The 12,158-nt window shown below is 48.0% G+C and overlaps 1 protein-coding gene across 9 annotated transcripts in view; it reads left to right on the forward strand.

Annotated features, from left to right (window-relative positions):
- The window catches only part of Acin1 (apoptotic chromatin condensation inducer 1), a 37,537-nt gene extending 25,793 nt beyond the window's left edge, over positions 1–11,744 (forward strand). For 4 of the 9 annotated variants that reach the window (XM_020162603.2, XM_074068385.1, XM_074068387.1 and 1 more), the window contains 11 exons: positions 1,630–1,771; positions 5,240–5,282; positions 6,717–6,850; positions 6,948–7,100; positions 7,531–7,672; positions 8,152–8,297; positions 8,979–9,086; positions 9,219–9,326; positions 9,556–9,880; positions 9,989–10,089; positions 10,787–11,744. In XM_020162603.2, the coding sequence (XP_020018192.2) occupies positions 1,630–1,771; positions 5,240–5,282; positions 6,717–6,850; positions 6,948–7,100; positions 7,531–7,672; positions 8,152–8,297; positions 8,979–9,086; positions 9,219–9,326; positions 9,556–9,880; positions 9,989–10,089; positions 10,787–11,113 (1,729 nt within the window). In that variant the 3' untranslated portion in view covers positions 11,114–11,744. The other 5 variants (XM_074068386.1, XM_074068388.1, XM_074068383.1 and 2 more) reach the window with 5 other exon arrangements.
- Positions 11,745–12,158: the final 414 nt, after the last annotated feature.

A 12,158-nucleotide genomic window follows, 5' to 3' on the forward strand; every position in this document is an offset into this window, starting at 1 on the left:
TTTCTGTTTTTTTTGTTTTTTGTTTTTTGTTTTTTTTAGGATTTTTTTGTTTGGTTTTTGTTATTTCTTCCATTCCAGAAAGGGATAAACAGCACTTCCAGGGGGAGAAAAAAAAAATCATGTTATCAGAAAGCAAAGAAGGGTGAGAGCTTCACATTTCCATGTATCCTTTTTCCCTACCTCTCTAGTTCACCTTGTCTTCCTTATCTTCCTCATGCTTTCATTCCGTCTTTCATTTTGGTTTGTTTTCAGTACTCTGCTTTCCCCCCTTTGTCCTTTCTGCCCGGCTTCTAATTGGCCCTACTTGCCCTGTCTGTGTGGGAAATACGCTTTTTTTTTTTTCTTCCCCAAAGCCTTTTTTTCTAGATTTAAGCAGTTAAATCGTGTGTTTCTGTGGGGTCTGTTTGCTGGGGGCACAGCCCCAACTTTCCCCTCCCCCTTCCTCAGCCCGTTCATCTTTCCCTGACTGCCCTAGGGAGGCTGTTCTGACCTCTGAGTGTCAGGCAGTAGTCTGTTGGGAATGCTCAGTTTTCTGGTGGTGGTTATCGGACTGGGGAGGCTTGGGTTCTTTCCCCCTCCTGACATTTGGACCCCTGATCATGTTGATTTGGTGGTTCTTTTTTTTTTAATTTTTATTTATTTTTTCCTAGTGTTTGAGTGTTAGAGGGGGTGAGATTAGAAGTTAGGGCTAAAGACAGAAAACAAAGGTGGGAAGATAGTTTGAAGTAAATCTCTGGTATTCTTTGCCTGAAGTGGGTGCTAAATTATGTGGTATGAGTGGGGGAGTGGGTTCAGTGTTTATGGGGGAGTCTCATGGTGTGGAGAAGGGTATGTCCTGACTGGGAGGCCTGCTGTCTATCTCTTGGAAGTTGGAATGAGGGAATGGGCGCAACTGAGTGAAAGTCGAATGTAAGAACAGTTCCTACACTGCTCTGAGAAGGTAAAAGTGGGTCCTCTGAGCTTTCATACTCTTTTTTTTTTTCCGGCAGTTTTAGACTTTCCTTTTGGATAAGAGAGTCCTTGTTGAAGCTTGAACTCTCACCATCCCTACTCTATCCCTGCAACCCCTGCCCCTACCATTTTCTCTTACTAGTGTCTCCAGATCCTGTGGGTCAGCAGGCCCTTACTTACTAAGTAGTTAATTAACACAAGGTTGGCACCATTTGCCACAGCCATGGTCATTTTTTTCTCTTCTTTTTAATGATTCAAGTTTCCCTTAGTTCGTCATGCAAGGTACAGGTGCCTGCGGCCAGGGGATAGGGAGGCCCCAGGGTTGTGGACAATTCACTTTTGAAGGACTGTTTTCAGAGGGAGGGTGTTTTCTCCTTTCATGTAAGGAGTACTTTGGTGAGTTACTGTCTGAGAACAGTTGAAGTCCTAGCCCCACACATAATAGCATTATCCCATCTGGGTAGTGGGTGGCTATGATCGCTGTAATCCATGCTTTTCCCCAAAGGAAAATGGTTTCCCCTGGCTGCATGGTTTCTAGTCTGATCTGAAAAGTAGCTATCCCTACCCCACCCAAGTGATGAGGCATGAGGATTTTGTGGCCCAAACGCTAATATCTTGCTCTCTCTTCCCCTTGGTTCTTTCCTGCCCTTCCCTTCCAACCTCTCCCCATCCTGCCAGTGAGGAGAAGGAGGAAGTGACCATGGACACAAGTGAAAACAGACCTGAAAATGAGGTTCCAGAGACTCCCATGCCTATTGCAGACCAAGTCAGCAATGATGACCGCCCAGAGGGCAGTGCTGAAGATGAGGAGAAGAAAGAGGTAAATATCCAAGCCACCTGTTGGGGTGGGTGGGCAGAAGTGGATCAAGGGGCAAGAGTAGACCATCCTGGTGATTCCCCCTCTTACACAGTGGGATAACTTAAAGAGGGGATGAGGAAGGGCCTTGGATCAGGATAGGGCCAAGGGAGAATTCACTGGCTTAGCAAGGGAGACCCCTTGTGATGGGGACAGGGCTCATTTGTTCTACCCCTGTGTGGGAAGTAGTGCAGTCCAGACTCCTAAAACTTTGTGATTAACTGAAAAGTCTGTTAATGGCCCTTTTTCTAAAACCCAGGTACAGCTTCTCCTATCTTTGGAAGCATCTCCCTGTGGTAACTCCTTGAGCTTTCCCTCCTTTTCAAACGCATGATGAAACTCAGCTCCATCTAGTGGGCTTTGGTGGTTCTTACCAGATCAGCCATGCTGAGAAATTTTTGTTACTCATCTGCCCCCCAGTGGTCTCATTGTGAAGATGTAGCTCCTTCAAAGCCTGCACTTGGGGTAACCAAAAGACCCTCTCCATATCTGTGATCCCTCCACCTCCTTTTTTGGTATATATATTATCTTGTGTCTTGCACCCAATTCAGGGGGCTTCCCCCCATCAGAGCCAGTGAAGTCTTCTTACCTCTTAAAGTAATGGAATTAGATGGGTTTGGGAGTAGGATAACAGAGTGGGAGGGACTGTTGTGTGTGTAGCCTTTCTCTGGTGTGTGTTGCGGGGGGGTGGGGAGGCCGGTGGGAGTGATTTGATGTGCAGAATATTATTTATTACAAGGTCCTTCTTCCCCATAAAACTTTGTCCAAGTACCTCATGTACGGTAATCCGCCCGTAAAATATAACCCTGCCCAACTGGCCAATCGCTGATGCCGCCTCTTCCTCTGGACCCACCCGCTGCTACTGAGCTGCCCAATCAGAGCCGAGTCTGCTATCCAGGTGTCTTGGCCAGAGGGGGGCATGTATGTGGGCTCCTGTGATGGGCCCCCTTTTGCCTCCCTGTCTTGCTTACATCAGGGGGCCAAGAAGAGCACTGTTTTGGAGAGACTTGTATTGAGAAAACCAAAAGCATTTGGAAAGGGGTGGACTTGCATCATCTCCCTACTTGGGACACCCCAAGAAGAGCTTGTGCCAGTGCTGGGGCGCCTGCCCACATGCCCTTACCCTACTGAGGACTGTGGGTTGCCTTGTTTGCTACAGACTGTTGGGATCCCTGTCTAGGGACCAAGAAACCTAACGAGTCAATGTTTGTGATCACAATACTGTGCTGTAAAATACTGAGTGGGGTCCTCAGCTTAAGCTGTGACAACTAGGAGCCCTGCAGAGGAGTCTAGGGTCTGTGCCCCAGGGATTTAAGGCTGATGACAGCCCAGCCCATGTATCACCACTTGCTCATCAGATGGACTTTCCTTTGGTCCCTGTTGTCCATGGTGAAGGGCAGCATGTTGGTTGCTCCAACTTCTCCTCCATCCCTGGAGGCAGGGTCTCATTCATCCACCTGACTGGAACCACTGTCTCAGCTGGAGTCCCTGAAGAAATGCTACCCACAACTCAGAAGAAACGTTTTCTGATCTTGCGGCTAAATGTGTACCAGGTCCTGGAGATACACACCTACTACCCCCAGGCCACCTTCATCAGAGGCTCATGATCCCACTCGGTGAGAGGACCCCTTCCCCAGTTACAGGCAAAGGAAAAAGGGACTCTGGAGTCATCACCTGGATTCCAAGTATTGGGTGGTGTTATTGCTACAACTTGCCACTGGTGGACATAGGGTCCTGCCTGCCTCTCATGATATAAGGCAGGGACCATTCCTGCTACTCACAGGCCATCTCATCAGGGACTGCAAGATGATGCCCCTACAGGGCCAGGACTGATGTCTCTGCCCCTTTTCCCCCTCTACCCCTCGCTGAGCCTGGCCACCACCAGTGAACTGTCTTGACATCATGGAAACTGGGCAGCGTCCCCCCACACGTTTCCCTCCCGCCCCCCCTGCGCCCCTGGGAGGACTCTGGCAGTGCCGTGCTGACTACCACGCCGTGCGCCCACCTTTTTTGCCAACCCAACCCCCCACCAATTGCACAGCGCCTAGCAGGGAGGGCTCATTCTGATTGGACCGGCGGTTGACTAGATACAGTACACAGTGAGGTGCGATTGGCTGAACTGAAGATCCCAGGTGTGAGATGGTACCTGGAACATTTGTCATATTCCTAGTTTATTTTCTTCTTCTTTTTTTTTTTAATCTTTTATTTTTTTCTTTATCTTTATTTTTCTGATTTCTTTGTTGGATTTATTTATTTATTTGTTTCATGGTTTTCCTGTTTTAATTAAAACATTTTCTTTTTTTCCTTTTTTTTTTTTTTTTTTGGTTTTTGTTTTTTTGTTTTTGTTTTTTCCACTAACTTACCCATCAAGAGTGGCCCAGCCAGGGTCAGGCTGGCCCTTAACAGAGACCAAGGAGACTTGGTTAGACAACACAAATGGGGCTGGGGGTGGATGGGAAAAGGGATTTCATTAAGAAGATTCTGCCCTATCCTTTAGAAGGGTGGTTAGAGTGGTCTTAGTTTTTCCAGAAATAAGCACCTAAATCTGAAAATGCTCTATTCCTCTTTTCTCTCTCTCTCTCTCTCTCACCTTTTGCTCTGCCACTGAGTGTTTGGGGGAGACCAAAGCTGCTTTCTGGTCCTTGGCAGGGCCCCAAAGCTTCAAGCCCTGCTTTGGAGAGGAAATGGGCTCTCCTGGAGCTACAGATGGTGGTTGGAAATTCTAAGAATCTCCCTGGGGACAGCCTACCCTTCATGAAAACTTCCCCTGACTAGAGATATCTTTAAGTTCTTTTGGCTGGTACTTGGTTCAGGAGCCTCATCTCCAGTAATTGGTGCAACCCTAGAAAACAGTGTGATTTGGGGTTTGGATCATCTTGACAGCCTGCTGTCTAAGCATCCCGAAGCCATTGCCAGTGTCTGTCAGATTGGGCATTAAAAAGGAAGAGAGTTCCCTTGTTGAAGCTGCCCCCCACAGATTTCCTTGTTTCCTCCTGTTTTCCTTGGGTTAGCATGGAACTGGATAACCCAGTTCTGGGACCAGCTTATTTGGTTTGGTGTCTTCATTCCATAGAGGCAGTGGAAGAGGGCATGATCAACATCTTGAAAGGGCTGGGAGGCTACTGATATCCTCTTCCAACTTATTTCTGGTTAAGCTAATACACAGATGTGGTATGGCATAGATGACTTTTCCCTGCTATGATGTTTGGTTTTATTTTTTTCTCTAACTTGCATTGATTCTGCTTCGTTTTTGCCGTTTGCCGCTTCTGTTTTGGTGTCTGTCTGTCTGTCTGTCTGTGTCTCTCTTCTTTCTCTGTTTCTCTGTGTGTCTTTGGAGCCTATGCTAAGACTGCTCCATTTAACCTCCTTCCCCCCTCTCTGTGGGGTGTCTCTCTTTCTCTTTTTTTTTCCCCCCTTATCTTGTCTATACAGAGTTTGCTGCCCAAATCATTCAAGAGGAAGATCTCCGTTGTCTGTAAGTTTAGCCCCAAATCCCCAGTGAAGGTCTGAAACACCATAAAAATCAATGTTCATAGAAAAGCAAAGTCCCATTCTCTTCTAGTAGCTTTCTTGGGTCACCCCTTCCTGCCATGCCCCCTTCAGTCAGCAAATCTCACCTTCCCTCCATATGTAGGATTCCATTTTGGAATTAAAAATTTGGCAGTCCTTACCATGTTTCTCCAGCCACATTTTAATGAGATAAACTGTCTCAGACCATTTCCTCATTTCTTTTTTTGGTTTTTTTTTTTTTTTTTTTCAGTACTGGAATTTGAATTCAGGGTCTTGGTGCTTGCTACACAGGCACTCTGCCACTTGAGCCACACCTTCAGCCCTTTTTGCTCTAGTTATTTTTCAGATAGGGTTTTGTGTTTTTGCTTTGGGCTGGCCTGGACAGAGATCCTTCTACAAAAGGCCTCCCGCAGCTGGAACCACAGGTGTGTACTGCCATAGTTGGCTTATTGGTTAAGATGAGGTTTTGGTGACTTTTGCCAGGGCTGGCCTTGAACCTCAATGTTCCTAGTCTCCACCTTCCATGTAACTGGGATTACAGTGTGCATCACCATGCCCAGCTACTCTTACTTTTATTTATGTATTCATTTATTTTTGAGGCAGGGCTTCACTATATAGTCCAGGCTGACTTCGGCCTCTTTCTTAATTCTCCTGCCTTGGCCTCTCAAGTAGATAAGACTATAGAGTGTGCCAACATACCTAGTTCTTAAGGACATTTTACCCTTTCATGTATCTGACTCCTTTGACCTAGGAGTGAAAGCACCTCCTGTATAATGCTTACCGGTACATAGTCTCCTCCCCTGTTGAACTGGTGTTTGTACTCAAGGCCTCTCGGATGCTGGACAGGCACACCCCTAGCCATCTTGTTTTTATTTTGTTTTCAGGATAGGGTCTTGCAGGTTTGCCCAGGCTGGCCCCAAACTGGAGATCCTCCTGCCTCCACCTCCTGAGTAGCTGGGGTTTCCTGTGTGCACCACTATGGCTGGCAGTTTGTAATTTATTCTAAGAGGACGTCAGAAAAAGTGAACGTGCCCCACACCTCAGTGACATTTTAACATTTTCCCAATGAGAAACTCTAGATTGCAAAAGTATAATAGATGTTTATAATAACATAGTCATCATAGTCTTTTCCTGCCAGTTTCAGCTATTTCTCCTGACCACTTTAAAGTTTCAACTGCTCATTAGACTAGCTACCTCTCCCATTTTGTTTTAGAGACAAATAGTTTCTATCCCTTTTGTTATTCATCCTAAAGCCATGGTTTCCCCAGTCCCTAAATATGATTTCCTTAAGTTAACCTTCCACTGAAACTGCAACTGAAGACCACCTGTGGGTTTTATGGTGCGAACCATCAGAGGGCCTGAGACCATCTAACTGTTGGGTCCTATTTCTTGGGGACAGCAGCTACCAAGGGGGTGCCAACTGGAAACAGTGACACAGAGGGGGGCCAGCCTGGTCGGAAGAGACGTTGGGGAGCCAGCACAGCCACCACACAGAAGAAACCTTCCATCAGTATCACCACTGAGTCACTCAAGGTGAGGTGGGAGGAGCCAGGGAAGGGAGGATAAGACATGTTCCAGTGGGAGTAGACATGGGCCCAGTGTAACGGGGTGGGGGGTATCTGTGTCCCAGAGCCTCATCCCCGACATCAAACCCCTGGCGGGGCAGGAGGCTGTTGTGGATCTTCATGCTGATGACTCCCGAATCTCTGAGGATGAGACAGAGCGTAATGGTGATGATGGGACCCACGACAAGGGACTGAAAATATGCCGGACGGTCACTCAGGTAAAGCTTTTGTACCTCAGTTTGGGTGGGGGAGGGGACAGTGGGCACAGAGCAGGCAGCTGAAAAACTAAGGTAAAGTCCTAGAAGGGAACTCTCCTGCCTGGGTAAAGAGTTGAGTTAATTGGCACTTTCAGGGTTCTCGCTACCAAATTCACCTGTTGTAAATAAAGTTTTTTGGAACACAGCCATACTGGTTCATTGACTCCTGTCTGTGGCTGCTTGTGAGCTGCAGCACTAAAACTAAGAACGTGGAACAGAAAAACTGCTGACTCCTGCCTCAGTTTTACTTAAAGTTGAGGTGGGGTGAGCTGAATAATAACAGTGGAAGGAGCATGCTAGGTTGACTCTTCTCATCGGGCAATCAGAGGCTGAAGAGACTCTGCCAGAGTGATGTTTGACAGACCACCTTTGTTACCTGGTTCCTTTATAGGTAGTACCTGCAGAGGGCCAGGAGAATGGGCAGAGGGAAGAAGAGGAAGAAGAGAAGGAGCCTGAAGCAGAACCCCCTGTACCTCCCCAGTTGTCAGTGGAGGTGGCCTTGCCCCAACCTGTGGAGCATGAAGTAAAGAAAGGTGTGTAAAATGTTAACACAGTTCCCAAAGCACTTCATTTGGACCCTTTTAGGCATTTGATGTTTTCTCCTTGGTATTACAGTATTTTTCTTTATCTGTCATCTCATAGATACTACACTACTTGAGCTAGGTTTGAATCTATGTAATCTTTGAAGCTCTACAATGTGGGAAATTAGCCTAACATGTATCTTGCACATTATAGGTACTTAGCACATCTAAATGAAAGAAAGGCTGCTTGGTGGAGAAAAAAAAAAGAGCTAGCCAGGCACCAGTGGCACATACCTGCAATTCTAGCTACTTAGGAGGCTGAGGTCGGGCTGATTGAGGTTCGAGGCCAGCCCAGGCAAATAGTTCGAAAGAGCCCATCTCCAAAATAATCAGAGCAAAGTAAACTGAATATGTAAGGGAAGGAAACCATGAGAGTTATTAGAGGTGGTCCAACATCTACTGAAAGCTATTTTTTGTCCTCTGTTTGATAGTGACTTTAGGGGATACCTTAACTCGGCGGTCCATTAGCCAGCAAAAGTCTGGAGTTTCCATTACAATTGATGACCCAGTCCGAACTGCCCAGGTGCCCTCCCCACCCAGAGGCAAGATCAGTAACATTGTCCATATCTCCAATTTGGTAAGTCATTGTTTTCTACATTCTAGACTTACTTAATGGTTAAGAGTTAGAGCTTTGGACCAGAAGCAGTGGCTTATGCCTATAATCCCAGCTACTTGGGAGGCAGAAATCGGGAGGATTACATACAGTTCAAAGCCAGCCTGGGCAAAAAGACTCCCATCTCAACCAGCAAGCTGGGTGGGTGGCATAAACCTGTGATCCCAACTGTAGGGGAGGCTGTAGGTAGGAGAACTGCAGTCTGAGGCCAGCCCCAAGTCAAAATGGAAGACCTAGCAGAAAAATAACTTAAAACACAAAAGGGCTGGGGACATGACTCAGGTGGTAGAGTGCCTGCCTAGCAAGCACAAGGCCCTGAGTTCAAACCCAGTACTACCAAAAAAAAAAAAAGTTGAGTTTTGGCTTCATGCTTCTGAGGATCAACTCCTAGCTCTGCCTTGAATGAGTTACTTAGCCTGTTTCCTTATCTGAAAAATGGGAAGAAAAATCTGTCACCCTACAGGATGTTTTGAGAATTTGCAGACAGCTTGGCACAGATTTCAGTTGGTGCTACCACTCCTACTACAAGGTCCCTCACAAAAGCCTAGAAGCTGTACACTTACAGCTTGGGAAATCTTAAAACTGGGTACATGGGTATCCAGTCATGCCTTCTTCATGACCTTCAAAGTCAATTTTTATTGGCAGGTTCGTCCTTTTACTTTGGGCCAACTGAAGGAGCTGCTAGGGCGTACAGGAACGTTGGTGGAAGAGGCCTTCTGGATTGACAAAATCAAATCTCATTGCTTCGTCACGGTAAGGGGAAGAGGCTGATTCCATAGGTTGTGGCACATACTTCCTTTTGTGACCAATGGCTAGAATTAAGGGCATTGCAGCAAGTGGGAAAGACTGAAGATATATCATGCTTCTGCCTTCTCCCTCCACCAGTACTCAACAGTAGAGGAAGCCGTGGCCACCCGTACAGCTCTGCATGGGGTCAAGTGGCCCCAGTCCAATCCTAAATTCCTTTGTGCTGACTATGCTGAGCAAGATGAGGTAAGAAACCTAAGGAAAGGAAGGAGGGAAGTAACAGAGAAGGCCATTTTCTGGTAGATTCCACCTGAGATCTTGGCCAAACCTGCAGTGACTGAGGTTCTGTTTTCCCTCTTCTTCCTGCCACTGAGATTCCTTTTGTTGAACTGTGGGACCTCATGTGTCCCTAGTACCTGGACTAGGAACAATGTTATCTCCATTCTGACTGTCCTTGTGCCTGCTCTACCCACAGCTGGACTATCACCGGGGCCTCTTGGTGGACCGCCCCTCTGAAACGAAGACAGAGGAGCAGGGCATACCACGGCCCCTGCACCCCCCGCCCCCACCCCCAGTCCAGCCACCACCCCACCCACGGGCAGAGCAACGGGAACAGGAGCGGGCTGTGCGAGAGCAGTGGGCAGAGCGTGAACGGGAAATGGAGCGGCGAGAGCGAACTCGATCAGAGCGTGAATGGGATAGGGACAAAGTTCGAGAAGGGCCCCGTTCCCGATCACGGTCCCGTGACCGCCGCCGAAAGGAACGTGCAAAATCTAAAGAAAAGAAGAGTGAGAAGAAAGGTACTCAGCTGTGGGGACACACATATCCCCTAGATGGTGAGGCGGGGACCCAAATAGGGTGAATCAGAGGGGTCATGCATCAAATCTGATTGACTTCTCCTGCCTCAGAGAAAGCCCAAGAGGAGCCACCTGCTAAGTTGCTGGATGACCTTTTCCGTAAGACTAAGGCAGCTCCCTGTATCTATTGGCTCCCACTAACAGACAGCCAGGTGAGTACCCTCCTTCAAGGGGAAAGTTCCTGTGATTACTGGAGTGGGTCCAGATACTGGCTTAGGATAATAAAGGAAGAAAGCAAACCACAGAGAAAAAAAGCATTTTTAAGAAACTGGTGGTGGGTGTGCCAGTGTCTGGAATCTGGCTGTGTCAACCAAGCTTCTTGGAACTTGATTTTATTAGCTAAGAAATCGATGTTTTATAAGTTCTTCCATTTTTCTGCTTTGGGACTGGAGGTGTGCCTCAAGCAGTAGAGCACTCCCTTAGCAAAGCACAAAGCTCTGAGATCAAACTCCAGTATGCCATTTCTCTGCTTTTTAATTTCTAGAGTTTTTGCTTTTTTTTTTTTTTTAAGTTTTCTTAAGTGATTGGTCTTTTAAGAATTTTAGGGTTAGGCTATTTAAAAGAGATTTGTTTACATCTAAGGTGATGGAGATAGGGAAATAGCAGGGGCTAGGTGTGGATGGTGTAGCACTGGTCCTGTGTAACATGGAGAGAAGGGGGGCGGTATTCTGAAAACGATAGGTGCAGCTGTGGAGGCCCCCTTCCTCCCACCCTAAAACCCTCTTCCTGCTTTTAATAGCAAAGCTGACTGACCCTGAGCTGACTGCAGGGTCCAGGCAAGGTGGACAATGGGAGACAGATGAAAGGGAGGACTGTAATGCCTACTCTCCCCTTCCTGCCGTGTTACAGATTGTTCAGAAGGAGGCAGAACGGGCTGAACGGGCCAAAGAACGGGAGAAGCGGCGAAAGGAACAAGAAGAAGAAGAGCAGAAGGAACGGGAGAAGGAAGCTGAACGGGAACGGAACCGACAGCTGGAGAGGGAGAAACGTCGGGAGCACAGCCGAGAGAGGGACAGGGAGAGAGAGAGGGAAAGGGAGCGGGACAGGGGGGACCGAGATCGGGATAGGGAAAGGGACCGGGAACGAGGCAGGGAGCGGGATCGCAGAGACACCAAGCGCCACAGCAGAAGCAGGAGTCGGAGCACACCAGTGCGGGACCGGGGCGGTCGGCGCTAGCTGGGAAAATGCTAGGAGAGCTGCAGGTACCAGCCATTCTGCCCTGGGGGGAGGGGGGGTTAAAGGCCACGAGAGGGATAGGTACAATCGCCACCACCCTGGAACCAAGGGTCTTTCACATCATTGCCCAGTGCTGAAGTATGACTGCCACCTGTCCCCGCGTACCAAACGGAACAGTGGCCATCTTTCTCCCCACTTGCCCTCCAACACACACGCCCTCCTTAACCTAACTTGGGGTTTAGCTCCTCCCCCTTCTGCTTCTCATTTCCCATTAAGTCTGAGAGGAAAGAGCTAGGTTATGGAGGGAGGTGTTTGGCCAGAAGTGGGGAACAACCAAGTGCCCCAAAATTCTCCTTTTCCCTCCATCCTGCTCACCACCTCCCTTGGGTACTTACAGCCACTTGGGAACAGCCGGGGCCAGGACTGGGTCACCTATGAGCTGAATCAGCATCTCCTCCTGAGTCCCCGGGCCCCTGCGGTTCCCAGAATCTTCTGTCCTGCAGCCTTTGCCTCTTGCCCACTGGTTCCACTTTATATCCACCTTTTCCTTTTGTTCAATTTTTATTTTTATTTTTTTTATTATTAAATGATGTGGTCTATGGAAAAAAATAAAAATCTGACTTAGTTTTAAGTAGTGCTTGAGTGGCTTTCCTTGGGAAGGGTTTGGGTGAAAAGCCAAACAAGAGGACGGCTCTTCAGCCCTGGAGCATTGCTTGCATTCCACGCACTCCTTAGGTGAATGGTTGCTTTCTGGAGCAGCGACTTCCCTCGGTCCTTCATCCTTGCCTTGGCTCTAGTCTGCCCCAAAATCTGGATCTTCCTGGCTTCGAAGGGAGAAGGAGAAACCTCTTGGTAAATGGAACACCTTATTTCCACTGCAGCGTCCCGGGAAAGCCAGGAGGGTTGGCTTCCCGGTCCCTAACCGATTAGGCATTTGGTCACCTGCTCAGTCCCTTCGAGTGCTTCCTACAACTGCCACCAGGGGGCGGTAGCCCCTCACTCTTGGTCTTTGCAAACGAGCTTCCCAAAAAAGATTCCACTCCCC

Source organism: Castor canadensis, chromosome 3 (assembly GCF_047511655.1).
Source record: "Castor canadensis chromosome 3, mCasCan1.hap1v2, whole genome shotgun sequence".
NCBI lineage: Eukaryota > Metazoa > Chordata > Mammalia > Rodentia > Castoridae > Castor > Castor canadensis.